Here is a 20,460-nt window from a genome sequence, read left to right as displayed (position 1 = left end):
ACCTGACCTCCCGGTGGCTGAGCACATCAACTCCCCCTCCCATTCCCAATCCGACCTCTCTGTCCTGGGTCTCCTCCATTGCCAGAGTGAGCAACACCGGAAATTGGAGGAACAGCACCTCATATTCCGCTTGGGGAGCCTGCATCCGGCGGGCATGAACATTGAATTCTCCCAATTTTGTTAGCCCTTGCTGTCTCCTCCCCTTCCTTAGCCCTCGAGCTGTCTCCTCCCATCCCCCAGCCCTCGGGCTCTTCCTCCCTTTTTTCCCCTTCCTTCTCCCTGCCACCCCCTATCAGTCTGAAGAAGGGTTTCGGCCCGAAACGTTACCTATTTCCTTCGCTCCATAGATGCTGCTGCACCCGCTGAGTTTCTCCAGCATTTTTGTGTACCTTCGATTTTCCAGCATCTGCAGTTCCTTCTTGAACAGGTAACACAATTAGGTCCGTTTAGAAGCAGCAAAACCAGTTCCATGGATATTGACCCTGGGTGTTGCAATCCTCTTGACTCAATATTTCCCTGACGGCCTATAATACCAATTTGATGATGGCAGAGAGCACAGTCACTCATCAACAAGGATACAGAGCCACTGGGACTATGGAGTTATCTTCACCATAGACCACCCCCAGAAGATGGATTCAGGAGAGTGCTAGGACTCAAGCTAGATACCCAATTGCTCCCCTGTCATCAGTTTAAGCTCCTGTTCTAGGTTTTTGTGGCTATGTGTAGTGTTCCATTGCAAAAGTCACAAATTATCACCCAATTTTAGTACAGATGATAGACACACTGCATCTCTGGAAAGAAGGAATGGGTGATGTTTGGAGTCGAGCCCCTTCTACAGTTGATCTCTATCTGAAGTTAGAAAAGATACTTCCATCTACACAAATCGCAGTCTTTCAGATTCAACAGTTTAAAAAAAAACAAAAAACATTTTGTCTATGCCACTGTCATCCAAAACCAGACACCAGACCATACCCTCCATACTCTGTCACAGCAAGAGATTCCCAGTTGGATAAGGGGATGTTCTCAAAGTCTCCTTGAGTAGGTGTACCAGACACACGGGCTCGTGGCTACCCCAGGCTAATCGGGCTCATTAGGGCGGCACGATGGTGCAGCAGTAGTGTTGCTGCCTCACAGTGCCAGACACCCAGGTTCGATCCCGACTACGGGTGCTGTCTGTATGGAGTTTATACATTCTCCCCGTGACCGCGTGGGTTTTCTCCGAGATCTTCGCATTCCACCCACACTCCAAAGATGTACAGATTTGTAGGTTAATTGGCGTGGTGTAAGTGAAAATTGTCCCCAGTGTGTGTGTAGGGTAATGTTAATGTGCGGGGATCGCTGGTCGATTCGAACTCGGTGGGCCGAAGGGCCTGTTTTCGCGCTGTATCTCTAAACTAAACTAATTGGAGACAGGTTGGAAACACGGGAAAAACAGCAGCACCATCTTAAATGTGAATAAATGGGTCATGAAGCAGATGCGTGCAAAGCAATGAGACCCAAACACACATGATTATCGAGTAGACAAATTTAAAGGGGGTAATTTTGCAATCTATTCTTTGCCCAGAGTCACGCTAATCAGACAGACAGTCATACATAGGAGAGAAAAGTTGGAGTAGGAAGCAGTCTCTGCAGCCAGCTCCACCACTTAACATCATGGCTGACCCACCTGTGACCTCATCTCCCCACCCTAATCCACCCTGGTAATCCTTCACCCCTTGCTCATCAAGAATCTATCCATCTCTGCTTTAAAAATCAAGGATGGTGGAGTTGAGAGTTTCAAAGACTGATCACACTGACGAAGAAACAAATTGCCTAATCATGTGTCATAAATAGAGAACACTTTATTTTTTAATCAGCAATTCCTTGCTCTAGACTCCACCAAAAGAGGAACGAAATGTCCTCTGTAACAAGTTAAGTCACATTTATTTATATAGCACATTTAAAAAAAATCCAACTCTCGTTGGCCAAAGTGCTTTACATTTGTTATAAGGACCCCAAGTTCTTTTGAGATTCTTTCTTCCTTAAAATAACAACAGAAATTTCTATCTGTTTGTTGAATTCTGGCTGGCTTTGTTTCTTGCCACATTTCATTTCAATCTTTTAATAATTCTTAGCATTTTTTAATATTCTGCCCAACTTCTGACCCGCCGCCTGTCTTTGCACAAGAGTATACAGTATGTCCGCACTTCCTTATTGAACCACCCCACCCTTGGAACTTCCCCATCCAAACTTCTCGCTCTTGGAACCTTTCTTTCTCATTAGCATGCATCTTTATTGTAGTGTCAAAAGTCTTCTTAAAAGACTTCAGCAGATTGAAGTTTTAACGCAGGTTGCCAGTTCACTTTAGCTAGCTCTGCCTTTGTGCTCTTGTAATTACCCATGAGAAATAACAGTAGAAGGAAGTGATAGAACAAATTAAATTAATCCTTCATTTCCGTCGCCACAAAAGAGCAGGTAAGAAACTTTCCAGGAATGCTGGGGAACCAGGAACCAGTGGAAATTTGTATCAGTGAGGAAGAAATGCCAGAGAGATTAATGGCACGGCGATGACAACATCGTGGTGACACAGACCTTTCACTCAGATCAAATCTACACAAAGCAGCTGGTCCGAATGGAGTCTCTGGCTATGTCCTCACGACCTGCGCAGATCAGCTGACAGGGGTATTCACAGGCATCTTAAACCTATCACTTCTCCATTCTGTGGCCCCCACCTCCTTCAAAAAAGACCATTATCATCCAGGTGCCACAAGACGACAGTCCAGTGGCTCTGACATCCACCTCCATGAGGTGCTTCGAGACTGATGAAGGTGCACATTAACTCCAGCCTCACAGCCAGCCTGGATTTACTGCAGTTTACTTACTGTCGCAACAGGTCCAGAGCGGACGACATCTCCCTGCCCCTAGCCTCATCTCTGGAACACTTGGACAACAAGTGCTCAACGTCAGACTTCTGCTTATTGACTGTTGCTCAGTATTCACCTACATCATCTCATCCAAACTCACTTCCAAACCTCAGGACCTAGGAATCAGCTACCCCCTCTGCCACTGGATCCTCAACTTTCGGACCCACAGACACCAGTCAGTGAGACGTGACACCTTCTCCGCAACAATTATCAACACTGGTACCTTCTCGGCCCCTTATTAAACTCCCTATTTACTCACAACTGTGCGGCCAAGTTCTGCTCCAACTCCATGTACACGTTTGCAGATGATGCCACAAAATGGGCCGGATCGCAATTAATGATGAGACACAGGGAGGAAATAGAGAACTTAGCGACATGGTGTCAGCACAATAAGCTACCCCTCAGAGTCAGCAAGACAAAGGCGCTAGTCATCGATATCAGGAAGTGTGGTGGAGTTCGTACCCCAATCAGAATCAACCAGAAATTGAAACAGTTGAATTGAAACGGTGTTAATATTACCAATGATCTGTCAAGGAGCAACCCTATTGATGCACCAGCCAAGGTGGCACACTAACACCTCTACTTCCCGAGGAAATTTGACCTGTCTCCAGTGACTCTTACGAACGTCTACACCATAGAAAGCATACTGCCGGGTTGTATCACAGCTTGGTTTGGAACACAAAATGCTGGAGAAACTCAGCGGCTGAGGCAGCTCTGCACAAGGCCACAGGAATAAGGGGTAAGAGCGTCGTAAAAACAAGCCTGAAGGCTTTGTGTCTCAATGCAAGGAGCATTCGTAATAAGGTGGATGAGTTGAACGTGCAGATAGCCATTAATGACTATGATATAGTTGGGATCACGGAGACATGGCTCCAGGGTGACCAAGGCTGGGAGCTGAACATCCAGGGTTATTCAATATTCAGGAGGGATAGAGAGAAAGGAAAAGGAGGTGGGGTAGCGTTGCTGATTAGAGAGGAGATTAACGCAATGGAAAGGAAGGACATTAGTTTGGAGGATGTGGAATCGGTATGGGTAGAGCTGCGAAACACTAAGGGGCAGAAAACGCTGGTGGGTGTTGTGTACAGGCCACCTAACAGTAGTAGTGAAGTTGGAGATGTATCAAACAGGAAATTAGAAATGCGTGCGACAAAGGCAAAACCGTTATAATGGGTGACTTCAATCTACATATAGATTGGGTGAATCAAATTGGCAGGGGTGCTGAGGAAGAGGATTTCTTGGAATGTATGCGGGATAGTTATCTAAATCAACATGTAGAGGAACCAACGAGAGAGCAGGCTAGTTTAGACTGGGTATTGAGTAATGAGGAAGGGTTAGTTAGCAGTCTTGTTGTACGTGCCCCCTTGGGCAAGAGTGACCATAATATGGTTGAGTTCTTCATTAGGATGGAGAGTGACATTGTTAATTCAGAAACAATGGTTCTGAACTTAAAGAAAGGTAACTTTGAGGGTATGAGACGTGAATTGGCCAAGATTGACTGGTAATTAATTCTAAAAGGGTTGACGGTGGATATGCAATGGAAGACATTTAAAGACTGCATGGATGAACTACAAAAATTGTTCATCCCAGTTTGGCAAAAGAATAAATCAGGGAAGGTAGTGCATCCGTGGATAACAAGGGAAATCAGGGATAGTATCAAAGCGAAGGATGATGCGTACAAATTAGCCAGAAAAAGCAGCATACAGGAGGACTGGGAGAAATTCAGAGACCAGCAGAGGAGGACAAAGGGCTTAATTAGGAAAGGAAAAATAGATTATGAAAGAAAACTGGCAGGGAACATAAAAACTGACTGCAAAAGTATTTATAGATATGTGAAAAGAAAGAGATTAGTTAAAACAAATGTAGGTCCCTTGCAGTCAGAAACAGGTGAGTTGATCATGGGGAACAAGGATATGGCGGACCAATTGAATAACTACTTTGGTTCCGTCTTCAATAAGGAAGACATAAATAATCTGCCGGAAATAGCAGGGGACCGCGGGTCAAAGGAGTTGGAGGAATTGAGTGAAATCCAGGTTAGCCGGGAAGTGGTGTTGGGTAAATTGAATGGATTAAAGGCCGATAAATCCTCAGGGCCAGATAGGCTGCATCCCAGAGTACTTAAGGAAGTAGCTCCAGAAATAGTGGATGCATTAGTAATAATCTTTCAAAACTCTTTAGATTCTGGAGTAGTTCCTGAGGATTGGCGGGTAGCAAACGTAACCCCACTTTTTAAGAAGGGAGGGAGAGAGTAAACGGGGAATTACAGACCAGTTAGTCTAACATCGGTAGTGGGGAAACTGCTAGAGTCAGTTATTAAAGATGGGATAGCAGCACATTTGGAAAGTGGTGAAATCATTGGACAAAGTCAGCATGGATTTACGAAAGGTAAATCATGTCTGACGAATCTTATAGAATTTTTCGAGGATGTAACTAGTAGCGTGGATAGGGGAGAACCAGTGGATGTGGTGTATCTGGACTTCCAGAAGGCTTTCGACAAGGTCCCACATAAGAGATTAGTATACAAACTTAAAGCACACAGCATTCGGAGTGGCGGCGCGGCTCTGGCTGCAGCGGCTCACCGGCAGTCCTGTTTATTTTGTGTTTTTTGTGTTGTTTATTTCGTTTTGGTTAGTCTAGTTTTGGTTTTTAGTTTGTGTTTGGGGGGGGGGGTTGAAACGGGGCTTGCTGTCTCTCCTTGCGGGGGAATGCGACTTTTTTGTCGTATTCCCCTTCTCTGCCTCCGTCTGCGCTGAGGCCTAATCGCGGAGCTGGCGACCTCGAAGCTTAGGAGGCAGAGCCCGCCAGGACTCGCCCTGAGCTCGCTCCCGTGAGGGCAGCCCGGCTCGGGGCTGGAACAGTGCTTCCGTGAGGGGCTGTGACGCTCCCGTGAGGGCAGCCTGGCCCGAGGAAGGAACGGTGCTCCCGTCGGAGTGGCCGAGCTCGGGGAGGTACGGCGTTCCCAGCCCGAGGGAGGAGCGGCGCCCATGTCGGGGCGGCCCGGCCCGGGGAAGTAGCGACGCCCATGTCGGGGCGGCCCAGCCCGAGGGAGGAGCGGCGCCCATGTCGGGGGTGGCCCAGCCCGAGGCTGAAGACGGAACGATACTCACGTGAGGGTGGCTGGGACGGCGTTCTGGCGGTGGTGGCCTGAGTCCGGGGTTCGGCCGCGGGCCAGCGGCTGCGTCAGCAGGACTGGTGGGCGGCAGCTTCGACCACCCCGGGGCGCGGTGATTGAGCCGCGGGACAGTTTTTAACATCGCCCGGGGGGTATCGCCTCAGCGCAGAGGGAGAAGAGGAGGGAAGAGACTGCAGACCTAAGACTTTTGCCTCCATCACAGTGAGGAGATGCTGGGTGGACTCACTGTGGTGGATGTTAATATGTGTTTATTGTTGTTTTTTATTGTATTGTATTATATGTATGACTGCTGCAATTTCGTTCAGACTTCGGTCTGAATGACAATAAAGGCTATCTAATCTAATCTAAAATCTAATTGGGGGTTCAGTATTGATGTGGACAGAGAACTGGCTGGCAAACAGGAAGCAAAGAGTAGGAGTAAACGGGTTCTTTTCACAATGGCAGGCAGTGACTAGTGGGGTACCGCAAGGCTCAGTGCTGGGACCCCAGCTATTTACAATATATATTAATGATCTGGATGAGGGAATTGAAGGCAATATCTCCAAGTTTGCGGATGACACTAAGCTGGGGGGCAGTGTTAGCTGTGAGGAGGATGCTAGGAGACTGCAAGGTGACTTGGATAGGCTGGGTGAGTGGGCAAATGTTTGGCAGATGCAGTATAATGTGAATAAATGTGAGGTTATCCATTTTGGTGGCAAAAACAGGAAAGCAGACTATTATCTAAATGGTGGCCAACTAGGAAAAGGGGAGATGCAGCGAGACCTGGGTGTCATGGTACACCAGTCATTGAAAGTAGGCATGCAGGTGCAGCAGGCAGTGAAGAAAGCAAATGGTATGTTAGCTTTCATAGCAAAAGGATTTGAGTATAGGAGCAGGGAGGTTCTACTGCAGTTGTACAGGGTCTTGGTGAGACCACACCTGGAGTATTGCGTACAGTTTTGGTCTCCAAATCTGAGGAAGGACATCATTGCCATAGAGGGAGTGCAGAGAATGTTCACCAGACTGAATCCTGGGATGTCAGGACTGTCTTATGAAGAAAGACTGGATAGACTTGGTTTACACTCTCTAGAATTTAGGAGATTGAGAGGGGATCTTATAGAAACTTATAAAATTCTTAAGCGGTTGGACAGGCTAGATGCAGGAAGATTGCTCCCGATGTTGGGGAAGTCCAGGACAAGGGGTCACAGCTTAAGGATAAGGGGGAAATCCTTTAAAACCGAGATGAGAAGAATTTTTTTCACACAGAGAGTGGTGAATCTCTGGAACTCTCTGCCACAGAGGGTAGTCGAGGCCAGTTCATTGGCTATATTTAAGAGGGAGTTAGATGTGGCCCTTGTGGCTAAGGGGATCAGAGGGTATGGAGAGAAGGCAGGTACGGGATACTGAGTTGGATGATCAGCCATGATCATATTGAATGGCGGTGCAGGCTCGAAGGGCCGAATGGCCTACTCCTGCACCTAATTTCTATGTTTCTATGTTTCTATGTTAAATTGCAGAGGGTTGTAGCTGTAGCCTAGACCATCACACAGACTAGACTTCCCACCATCGACATCACCTGCATTTCATGCTGCCTTGTAAAAAGCAGCCAATCTAAATTAAAGACTTGACCTGCCCCAGTCATTCCTCCTTCTCCTTGACCCCGACCTGAAGGTACAGAAGCTTGAAAAAACACACCACCAGGCACAGGAACAGCTTCTTCCCCTCTGTTTATCAGGCTTCCGAACAGTCCTCCCATAAGCTGGGGTACTGCCCTCTACCCCATTGTGGACATTGAACATTGTCGCTGGAACTGATGCCCTACAATGCCAAGAACTATATTCTGCACTCTGTATCTTCTTCTTTGCTCTATCTATTGTACTTGAGTTGTATTTATACATGGTATGCAAAACAAAGTAGCATGCAAAACAAAGCTTTTTACCAACAATACTAAAGATAATATGATCTTTGCTTTTTACCTCAGTACACATGACAATAAAAAGCCTAAACCTAAAGTACACCTGTAAATGCTTGCAAGGACTGATCAACATTGATTTCTACTCTCCAGTCGCCCCCGTCACATTCATGTTGACCTGTCCAACTGACAGACATTATTTCTACAAATGCACACCCCCATAGCAGGCAGCTTGTGATTCATTTGTTTCAGCCTGGCTCACAAAGAGCAATATGGAAACAAGGAGCAGCAGGTGTTGGTTTACAAAAAATTAAAAGTGCTGGAGTAACTCAGTGGATCAGACAGCATCTCTGGAGAACATGGACAGGTGACATTTCCTGTCACCTATCCATGTCTGCCTGAAGAATGGTCCCGACTAGAAAGGTCATCTATCCATGCTATCCAGAGATGCTGCCTGACCTGCTGAGTTACTCCAGCACTTTGCATCTATTTTTTGGGAAGAGCAATTCTAAGGCACAAGCTCAGAAGATCAGATTTTATGAAGTTTACTTTAGTTTAGAGATACAGCGCGGAAACAGGTCCTTTGGCCCACTGAGTCCGCGCCGACCAGCGATCCCCGCACATTAACACTATCCCACACACACATTAGAGACAATTTACAATTTTACCAAGCCAATTAACCTACAAATCTGTACATCTTTGGAGTGTGGGAGGAAACTGGAACTCCAGGAGTAAAATCATGCAGGTCACGGGGAGAACGTATAAATTCAGTACAGACAGCACCCGATTTCGAACTCGGGTCTCAGGCGCTACAAGGCAGCAACTCCACTGCTGCACCACCGTGCCACCCCTAGGTCTAGGTCTAATGAATGCAACAGATCCTGCAGTATTATCTCAAGAGCAAAAGGAAGTTCTCCCTAACTCATGTGTAGGAAGGAACTGCAGATGCTAGTTTAAACCGAAGATAGACACAAAATGCTGGAGTAACTCAGCGGGACAGGCAGCATCTCTGGAGAGAAGGAATGGTTGACGTTTCGGGTCGAAACCCTGAAGAAGAGTCTGAAGTAGGGTCTTGACTTTCTATCTCCCTACCTTATTGTCACTTCTCCAAACTAACGACAGTGAACCCGATATCTTGTTGTTTGTGCGACCTTCCCAAGTGCAAATTGGCTGCTTTACTTTACAATAGCTTTCAACACTAAATATGCTTCGACTTAACATTCAAACAACGACTTCGTAAAACGCCAATCAAATTGCTTAGTGCGACACAACAGATGGTGGATAAATGGAACAGGTTGTCAATCCAGACACAGGCACAAAAGCAGCTTACAATTAACAAATATTCCAGTTAGATCAGAATTAATGTTGCACTTAAATTATTTATAACAATTTATTAGTCTCTAATTGAACCTCAATTTTAATGTTAAATTCTTCATTTCTCCCACTGTTTCGAAGGGTTTACATTAGATTTTAGTCACAACCAGAAACAGGCCCTTCGGCCCACAGTGTCTATGCCAACCAGCGATTACCCTGGCGCCTGTCTGTGGCGACATGTTGCCAGCAGCGCAGCAGAAAATCATCAAATATAGTAGTTCTCCGCTTACCTGTATAAAAGAAACAGCAGAAACCAGCGATGCAACTAACAAGAAGCTGATGCATTTAAACGCAATAGCGCTATTGTGATCTACCGGCAGCAACGGAGCTGCCGACTGTAATGGGCCAGTCCCACTTGCACGACTTTTTCGGCGACTGCCAACACCCATCATGGGTCGTTACATATCGCCGAAAATGTTCAACATGTTGAAAATCCAGCGGCGATCAGAACAAGGTACGACTCTTTGGGCGACTACTCACGACCACACAGGCTTCACCGCGCGACATGTCGCCAGGGTGTCGCCTGTATGGTCGTGAGTAGTCTCCTCAGTCGTAGCATCTTTCTGGTCGTCGCTGAATTTTCAACATATTGAAAATTTTCAACGACCTATGACGGGTGCCGGCAGTCGCCGAAAAAGTCGTGCAAGTGGGACAGGCCCATTAGGGAATTTGTGATCGCAGGGGAATCCCCGACCTGGCGGCGTATCGCAGGAACAGTATGTACTGTACCTGGAAACACAGGGGAGGTCTCCATTGTGTCCGGAAATGTGGCCAGCGGGCAGGACTACAAGTCAGACTGAAGCGCAGGGGACTATGACCCCTTCTCTCTTCTCCCTATCCGCCGTCCAGCCTGAAGGTTTGTCCATCCATCGTATGGACCGTACCCAGGCATCTGGGAAAGGGAGAGGCGTCCTTCTGATCTGCCTCATGGTCAACTCTTCATGGTACACAGACGTGGCAGTGCTCGCTGCACCTGGAACATCTGACGGTGAAGTGCCGCCCTTCCACCTCCCGAGGGAATTCACCTCCATCATCCAGACCGCCGTCTACATCCCACCCCAGGCAGACGTCCGTCTAGCATTGGTGGAGCTGCACTCCGTGGTCAACAGCACCAGACAGCAAACCCTAAAGCGTTTACCACCATAGCTGGGGACTTCAACAAAGCCAACCTGAAAAAATCACTCCCAAACTACCACCAACATGTCGCGGAGTCCTGGGACCCTTTGCCGAGGGCCGCCAGCGTGAATCTCCTCCCAGCTCGGCCTGTGGACCTCGGGAGCCGCGGACTCCGATAGGAAGTGGCCAATTCGGAGGTCCAAGCCGCTGAGGATGGTATTTCGTACCGACATTGGAGTTTCATCATCTCGGCGAGAGGGCCTGGACATCGGGCCACCCATAGCGGCGACTGCGGGGGGGCTCGGGAGGCCCCGACCACGGGTGAACATCAAAGAACATCAAAAATCAAGTTGACTGAACTTTGGTGCCTTCCCTCACAGTGGGAAACTTTGATATCGCTGTGTGGGGATGTTTGTGTTATCGTGTTCTGTGCTCTTATCTTTATTTATTTATTTATTTATTTTTATTCGTATGGCTGCATGGTGAAAAAAGCATTTCGTTGTCTCTGTACTTGTACTCTGCACAATGACAGTAGACTTGAATCAATTCAAAAAACAGAACCCACCACCATAATACATGACAAACACTACAGTTTGTCTACTGTCACAACAGGTCAACGGAGGATGCAATTTCACTGGCTCCCCACTCCGCCCTGGACCACTTGGACAATAAAAACACTTAGGTCAGGCTGATGTTTATAGACTACAGCTCGGCGTTCAATACCATCATCCCCTCCAAGCTGGTTACCACCCTGCCCCTTTTCCAGGGTTACGTCCATGCCAGGGTGGTGATAGAGAGGGACTATGCGCTGTCCATGGGCATCCTGGAAGATTTCCGGGACCGCTGGGCACCGTGGGGGGTTGAATGCATCCTTGACAAGGAGTGTAAGATAGTTGTATAATAGTTTATTGCTTGTCTTGTATTATAGTGGTGGGTTGTGTTTTGGTTTTATTGTATTGTATATATTATTTTAATATTTGAATAAATATTTTTGTTTAAAAAAAAGCTAGTTACCAAGCTCACGGAACTGGGTCTCTGCGCATCCCTCCACAATTGGATCCTTGACTTTCCTCATCCACAGACCACAGTTTGTTCGAATTGGCAGAAACACTTCTTCCTCATTAACAATCAGTACTGGAGCACCTCAAGGCTGCTTGCTCAGCCCCCTGCTCCACTCACTCTATACTTATGACTGTGTAGACGGACATAGTGCGAACTCCATCTTCAAGTTCGCCGACGACACCACCGTTGTTGGACGGATTACAGATGAGTCAGAGTATAGAAGTGAGATCGACCGATTGACCAAATGGTGCCGGCACGACTCTGGCTCTCAATATCAGTAAAACCAATGAACTGATTGTGGACTTTGGAAGAGGAAAGACGAGGACCCACAATCCTGTTTATATCAACAGGATTCTGTGACCTGTGGATTATTCACTCCCACAATCTGGAAGGTGAAGAACGATGGGAGTTAACCGCACAGAACTGAACTCCTGTTCATTCCGGCTCTTGCACAGAGCAGCACGTGGGTCAACTGGTCAAACTGCCACCTCACAGCTCCAGCAATCTGCGGCCAGTCCTGACCAGTCCTGACCTGACCTGGGATGCCGTCTACGTGGACTTTTTACTTTCTCCCTGTGACTGCTGTTTCTCCCAATTTTATCCCCACATCCCTGAGATGTCTGGGTTGCTAGTTAATGGACACTTAATGGACACTCTAAATTGCCCCATGTGATATACATGCTGGCCGTGGGGAAGAAAAAAACTACAGGGAAAATGAGTGAAGGCATGAGTCTGCAATGTGAGCCTACATAGGCACGGTGAGCCAAATGGTCACTTTCTATTGTGCAAGGTCCCTCATGGTAGGCCCATGGGATCAATGGCGAGTTGGTAAATTGGATACAATGAGTTGGTCATAGAAGTCAGAGGGTAATGGTGGCGGAGTCTTTTTCTCAGCAACGATCTATGACCATTGGATTTCCGCAAGGTGCAGTGCTGGCACATCTGTTGCCGATGGAAATGGTCCGTTTCCAAAGTAGGTTTGCAGGCAATACAACTGGCAGAGATAAATTTAAACGTTCTAGGAGCGAAATTAGGCCATTTGGCCCATCAAGTCTACTCCCCCATTCAATCATGGCTGATCTATCTCTCCTGCCTTCTCCCCATTACCCCTGACACACTTACTAAACAGGATTAATATTAATGCAGGTAGCGAGGAAGGCTGTCGAAGGATTCAGCAGAAAATAGATACGTTGGAAACCTGCCAACTGATGAAGTTGAATCTGGAAAACCTATTGTAGTTGTGGGTGTAGTTTAGGAACCTGCTTTAAGGAAAAGAAAGCGAGCTGTGCAGATATCCTTCAGATTAGATGGTTATAAACAAGCTACTTACATCACAGCCGTTGGGTTCTGCACCATGCAAGCTTTTGGTCCAAACTTTGTGGCTGGGCTTGGCCCGTGTAGTGACTGGGTCCTCCTGGTGAAGAGGTAAAGCAGAGTTATTGAACAGAGCAAAGTAACAACCTTTAGAAGTAAAGCACTTTGCCCCCCCCCCCACCCCAAACCATATTCCAGAGCAATTTCCATTTGGAACATCAGCAACCCACCTCCCACCTCTTGCTGAATCCATCTGCTCAGGCTACCCCAATAACTTGAAATAAAGTGATTTTGTGTGTGGAAATCACAAATGTCTGAGAAAACAGGCAACTCCTTTTGCACAACACCCAAAATAACTTGCCCAAGGCATCAGAATCTGCGTGCGACAATAGATTTGCTTTAATTCAGCATTAAATGTCCAACGGTTTTATCTACTTGTGACTGTGAGCGAGATCACACGATGGATAACAGGGTGACAGAGCCAACACCACCACACCTCCCCTTCCCAGGCAGCGAGTCTACACACCACATCGCAGGCAGCAACGGCCAGCGACCACGTGCTCTCACTGACTCAACGGACTGCCAGCCCTTCTCAAAAGCATTCAATCCCACTACCCTACAACACTTGAGGTACTCATCCTCGGCAACTGCCAGAGCAACTGGGGGCAGCACAATTGTAAAAAGTCGTCCCTAGAGTGTAGGATGTTGCCAGTGCAACAGTGATCCGAGCAGCTTCAGGACCTGTTTCCGTGCTGTTTCACACACAAAAACCCAACTCCACCAGCTCAAACACCAGCCGGTAGGCAAAAAAACAAAGTGCTGGATGAACTCAGAGGGGCTGTTTATTTTTTGTTTAAGATTCCAGCATCTGCAGTCTTGTGCCTCCAAGAGGAGTAGGTGCTTTGGAACCAATAGGCTCTCCACCAAGTTGCACCCAGACTTGGAAATATTGCAGTGGTCCTCCATCATCAAGATCCAGAGCTCCTGTCGCATCATCGATGAGGGAGGCACCTCCACCAGAAGAAATGGTCATTAAAACAGCCAGCCAAGGTTCTGTGGTGGGCAAGGCGCATCTCCCGGCAATTTCCACCAATTGGACTTGGAAATGTAAACCACTTCAAGCCTGCAGAGGAGTGGTCCTGCCAAGTTTTAGTTTAGTTTAGAGATAAAGCTAGGAAACAGACCCTTCGGCCCATCGAGTGCATGTCAACCAGCACACAAGATGCAAACAAGCCAAGGCAAGTCACATGCAATAACATTACTGACGGAGCAGATTTTAAAAGAAAATGACAATGTAAATGAAGTGTAAAACAATCAGTTAGTACTAATCTTAAAGCAACAATAACAACAACAACTGAAGAAGGGTCTCGACCCGAAATGTCACCAATTCCTTCTCTCCATAGATGTTGCCTCACCTGCTGAGTTACTCCAGCATTTTGTGTCTACCTTCGATTTTTTACCAGCATCTGCAGTTCTTTCTTAAACATAACAACAATATCGTGTATGAATAAACACACCTTTTGTCAATATGTCAAGTTGCTTTCCAGGAAGTTACTGATTCATTGCAACCAAAGAATCTATTGGACATGAACAGAGATGGAGAACGATGGCAGGCAAAGAGAGATGGGGTTGTATCTGTCATTGTGTTATTGTGGTGGAAAGGTCAACATCTCAAATCAATGGACACCCAACTCCTGAGGATACGGCAACTTGAACATACCTACCTTCCTAAGCTGACGTAAACTACTGACTACAACCAGCATAGACTTCACTCTGGAGATACAGAGTGGAAACAGGCCCTTCGGCCCACCATGTCCGTGCCAACCAGCGGCCACTGCTACGCCACTGTGCCACCCTACGTCCCGTGATGCTAATGACAGTGTTCACAAACCTCTTTAGAAACACGGAATTTCAGTTGTAATTTCCAGCAGATATTTTGAAGGAGTTTCGCGGAATCTGCTCAGACGGACGGTACGTGGAGAGTTCTCAAGCCAGCAGGCAGATCTGCATTAAACCATAGCAAGCCAGAGAGCAATGGCAGCAAGTCTGGCATTAACTTTGCCTGGGGCTGTGATGCCACGGATGCCAGTACTGCCGATCTTACAGCCAAAATGGAACATTTCTTCAGGGCATAATTACTCACTCACTCATCTCTCATCTCCTAGCTCAGCCATTCAAGACAGCCAATGAGAATGACAAGATCTGGCCCATTGCGACACAGATTATGAATATATCTTTCCCCCCCCCCCCCCCCCCCCGAACAGCACAATGGAATGGCATTGTAATGTTTGGCAGAGTTAATTGCAAGACCAGTCTGTGTCCGACAGCACAGGAGATGGAGATGTTTTATGCTTCCAAGAACTGGTGCAAGCACAAAAGAGCTGTCACATCTGTCAATTCAGTATGTTCAAACTTAGATCCCAACTTCATCCATTTCCCAGAAATGCAAAGAGCATTCTTTTACTGTCAGCAGTTAAATAGTTCCTGCCACATTCTCAGGCGAGGTGAGGCACCCGTGTATGGAGATAAACACAATTTTAAAGAAGAGACAAGGAACTGCAGATGCTGGCTTCAACCCAAAATCGGGACAATTCCTTCCTGTGCCCCTCACCACCCCCCCCCCCCCCCCCCCCCCCCCCACTACCACAGATGTTGATTTGAGTTCCTCTAACAGACTGTTTGTGTAAAATGATCAATTATTACTAATCTTAAAGTAACAATAACAGCAACAACTAAAGAAGATTCTCGACCCGAAATGTCGGCAATTCCTTCTCTCCATAGATGCTACCTCACCCGCTGAGTTACTTCAGCATTTTGTGTCTACCTTCGATTTAAACCAGCATCTGCAGTTCTTTCTGATATATACACACACGCACACACAAACAAACAAGCAACAATAGTGGTAAAAGACCAAACCAATGCCCCCAAGTTAATGGAGTTTTGAGCTGCAACTGTGTAATCCGTGTGTTCCTCAACTCCCCTTCAGATTCTTCTGCCACTTATCTAATTATACAACAAGGACAGGCTGCGCTATTTGGTCTCTGCCACAGGATTGAGAGAACATTGTGAAAAAATGCAAGGTTGTACTCTTTAGCAACCGGAATCAAACAGCAGACCTTTGCCTCAGTGGGGAGCTCCAAATGAGTGGAGGACAGAGGAATGGAGGTCATTTTTGTCCACGATTTGACAAAAAGTAGGCATGTAGGTGCAACAGATTATTAAAACACAAAAAGCACAAATCAGCCTGTTTATTAATAGAATTGCATAAAGGGTGCAGGTGAGGCCACACCTCGAGAGCTGAACATTGTTTTGGTTCACTTATATAAGAAAGGAAGCTCGAGCATTAGAAGCATTCCTGAGATTTACTGCATTCATTCTTGAATGAGTGGGACATCTCATCATATATTTAAGGAATGTGTAGGAAGGAACTGCAGATGCTGGTTTAATCCAAGATAGACACAAAAACCTGGAGTAACTCAGCAGGTCAGACAGCATTTCTGGAGAAAAGGAATAGCTGATGTTGCGAGTCGAGACCCTTCTTCAGACAGCTTTTATTGTCTATTACATGTTTAAGGAAAACACAAAATGCTGGAGTAACTCAGCGGGGACAGGCAGCATCGCTGGAGAGAAGGAATGGGTGACGTTTCGGGTCAAGACCCTTTTTCGGACTGAAGAAGGCTTCAGTCTGAAGACTTAAGTCTGAAGAAGGGTCTCGATCCGAAACGTCACCCATTCCTTCTCTCCAGAGATGCCGTCCCACTGAGTTACTCCAGCAATTTGATTGCGATTTAAACCAGCATCTGCAGTTCTTTCCTACACATGTTTAAGGAAGTTAGATTGGGTATTCACTGAAGTTTAGAAGAATAAGGGTCGATCTTATTGAAATGCCAAATCCTAAGGAGACTTAATAGCATAAACAGAGATGTTTCCATTCATGGGAGAGTCCGAGCCAGAGGATACAATTACAAGATTACATAATTACATTGGCCAAGCTCTCATTTTGCTCCTACCCTCGGGAAAAAGGTATAGAAAAGGAGTCTGACAACCATGACCACCAAGTTCAAGACTAGCTTCTTCACAGGTACAAAAACTAACTAAACTAATTGTGGACTGTCTTTGGTTACGCAAAGGACTTTTGTGCACTAGTATTGGAGACTAATTTATTGAATTTTTCTGTTTATTGTATATCTACGATTATTGTGTTCACAGGCCAGTTATGGTGCTGCAAGTAAGAATTTCACAGTTCCACTGTCGACAGGTATAACAATTAAACGCTCTTTATTTTTAATAAAGGATGATTATTTAAGACCAAGATGCACAGGAGCTTTGGTTCACAGACGGCAGTGAATCTCTGCAATTCTCCATCCCGGAGAGTTGTGGAGCCTGGATTACACCTGGTAATTAACTAGGGGATACAAAAATTACTAGAGGCTCCAAGTCACTGCTGCAGGTCACATATGGAACTTGGGGCATCAGTGGTTGTGAGGAAGAAGCCAGCAGATTGTCAGCTCACAGCAACAGACGGATCCAAAGGTTTAGAATGGGGATCAACTGAAACAGCGTCTTTCGTACATCATCACTACGTGGATTGTCACCTTGTCGTGGTGGAGGAGCTTGTGTGGTCCTGAGAACCTGAGAGCTATGCCGTCTGTAGCTATGCTCCTGGTAGGGCCACCCATGGAGGTACGGTCGAGGGGGAGGACTCTAATAAAGAGCAATCTGACCAAGACCTCAACGGTGGAACAGGCGGAGGACGATGGCTGACCTTAGTGGAGCGTCACAACGACTGGGAAGGCGGATGAAGGCTGCAGCAGAAAAGGGTCTCCGGTCGTCTTGGACTCCATGACACTGGATCCCGACCCAGATCCGTCAAGGACCGTGTGGTGGCTGTCTGTGCACCAGTCTCCCCACGTTAAACAAGGTCACACACTGGCGTCCTCCAACCCTGGAGACACCCATGGTCAGCCCAGAGATGCTGCCTGTCCCGCTGAGTTACTCCAGCATTTTGTGTCTAAACTAGACTAAGACACGACTTGCAATCTACCTAATCCCGCACACTCAATAGCAATTCCACCCATGCGAGGAGTGGTTCAAAGTAAAGGTCACAACAATCAAAGCATTTGCAATAGTGGAAAACCCAACGCTACAGGAGTGAAACATCACACCCTCTGAATCACCTAGTTAGTTCCTTTTCCCCAGGCCCACAATTTCTTTAGCACTTCCTGGTTCGAGCTGACACAGTAAGCAGTCACAAGAAGATCCTCTGCCCAGCCCAGAGTACAGACTTCAATATTGCACTGTTGTGGTTACCTAGTGTTACTTATCATTTCATGGCATCATTGATTATTATATATTTATCCGTGTGTTATTGTATTAATGGGCCTACAGCAATTAAAAATGGCATTGTTCCGTTGCTGGTTCACATGACAATGAAACACTCTTGACTCCTGATATTCAACCCCTAGTATTTTGTTTTAAACATATGACACACAATTCTTTTCCAAAGACATTTAGTTTTCTCTCATCAGGGAAACAACTCTGATGGGCAGACGGAACTTTCCCCAGGCTGGTAAGACTGTACATTCCTGGTAAATTATTGACCACCTGAACACAATTCCTCACCACCTCAATTGTGCCTCGAACTGCAACACAGACAATCCTCGCCAAACCTTTCCTCTCAGATGGTCCTTTAATGGAGCTGTTGGTCTCCTGTCCTAACCTTGTCTTCTGGGACCAGCATGAAATCGAGCACCTCATGAAATACGTTGGGTGACAGATGCTGTTTATGCCTCTACTTCCTACAACAAAGTATCACTGATAATAATTATACTTCATATTTGGAAATTTGGAGAACTAATTTTGTTTTCAGATTAACATTTCTACAGAGCCTCAACTTCCCTTCTGCCAGTAGCTATTTTTGGCCAATTTCACATCACTTTCACTAAAAAGGAATGTCCCATGCACACTCCAGACAGACGTCACCACAAACTGCGCTACATTACAACTGTAAACAGCACGGGTAACTAAGGTCCCACTTGGATGGCCATAAACATTGAAACATTTACCTTCCCGGCACCTTTACAGCCCAATGTTTTGATAATTAAAACAGGGATGGTGGGAACGAGGGCTTCTAAGAATTTGGTTTAATGGACGAGCGAAGGTGGGTGCAGAGCAGATGGTGAACAAGTGTTGCATAACTCTGCACTGCCGAGAGGGACAGCTGTCAGATGGAAGGTCCACATGTCTCTGACACGGTTCACAACCCTGGACATCCCCATAAAAAATGTTCTCAACTGATGAAGTGCAGCTCATTTTGTAAAATGGAACGAACTGCGGCCAATTTGCTTATTTACAAAGCCACACAATCATGAGAATGTGCGTTTCAGTGGCTGATTAATAAACATTGGACAAGGGTCAAGAGTTTTGAAATTGTGAGATTAAATCAGAATGGAATCCTCCGTATCCCACTCTGTCCTACTTCGAACATTTGAACGCTCGCCTTTTCCCAGTCTCTGCACTCAACCCCTTCACCTGTTCAGCGCGGGTGGAAGATTGGCCTGAAACAGCAATTTTATTGCTTTCCCCACTGAGTATTTCTAGCATTGTTTGTTCCTACATCTGCCACGTTAGATGGCAATCATAGGTTGGGTGGCTGGATCTGTTATTCTGTCCAAATACACAGTAGCCAAGCCACACAAACGAGCAAGTTCAGTTTAGTTTAGAGATACAGCACGGAAACAGCACTTTCGGCCCACCAAATCTACGCTGACCATCGATCACCCATACACGGGTTTTGTTATCCCACTTTCGTATCCCATATACCAGGGGCAATTTATAGAAGGAAATTAACCTACAAACCTGCACGTCTTTGGAATGTGGGAGGAAACCAGAGAAAACCACTGCGGTCATAGCGAGAACATAAAAACGCCATAGAGACAGCACACAAAGTCATGATCGAACCATGGTCTCTGGCGCTGTGAGGCAACAGCTCTACCGCTGCACCACTGCGCTGCAGATCAACCATAAGGACACTGACAGTCATAAAAGCAGAACAGCTATCAATACAACCTCAGATAGAAGAAATGATTTGACAGATCAAATCCAAATTTGATATAAATGGAAATAAACTGGATTCTCCAAAGGTTGCTGCCAAATCTTGGCCAATATGGTCACCAGCAATGCTCCTGTTCCCCATTCAATAAAATCAGGGCCGATCCCACACCTTAACTTCACATCCACATTAATCCCCACCCACATCCCTCCACCCTTTAGTCCAAACTTAACCTTGAAGAAACTGAGCAGCCCCAGCATTGTTTGGAGCACAAAATCCCAATCCCTTCAGTGTTTTGTGAATTACGTTCAAATTCATCTCAAACAATGACAATGTGATCTTGCTGTACAATGTTCATTTATAGACACCAGTTACCGAAACACATTTGCGTACAATAAGAATGGTCCGTGAAGAAAATGAATGGCTGTATCAGACTCGCCTGCGTTTCGATTTCACTCAGGGCTCTGGCTCACTTTACGGTTTCACAATTCAGAGATCTACAAATCAATATCAGTTGTGTTTGGCTCTGCACGGTTGAACTACATAACAAGTGGAGAACTCGACCCAACCCTCAGCATATCTGCCCTTGGACAAACAGTACGAGAATGGGTGCAGCCAG

At 46.3% G+C, this 20,460-nt stretch overlaps 1 protein-coding gene across 1 annotated transcript in view; it reads right to left on the bottom strand.

The window, feature by feature from the left end:
* nadk (NAD kinase) overlaps positions 1-20,460 on the bottom strand; it is a 76,230-nt gene that overhangs the window by 43,584 nt on the left and 12,186 nt on the right. The window contains exon 2 of the mRNA XM_033047895.1: positions 12,807-12,890. Within this exon, the coding sequence (XP_032903786.1) occupies positions 12,807-12,890 (84 nt within the window). The remainder of the gene's footprint in view (positions 1-12,806; positions 12,891-20,460) is intronic.

This window comes from Amblyraja radiata, chromosome 31 (genome assembly GCF_010909765.2).
Source record: "Amblyraja radiata isolate CabotCenter1 chromosome 31, sAmbRad1.1.pri, whole genome shotgun sequence".
Lineage (NCBI taxonomy): Eukaryota > Metazoa > Chordata > Chondrichthyes > Rajiformes > Rajidae > Amblyraja > Amblyraja radiata.
Note: the sequence above shows the minus strand (reverse complement) of the source record. Positions and strands in the feature narration are given on the sequence as shown.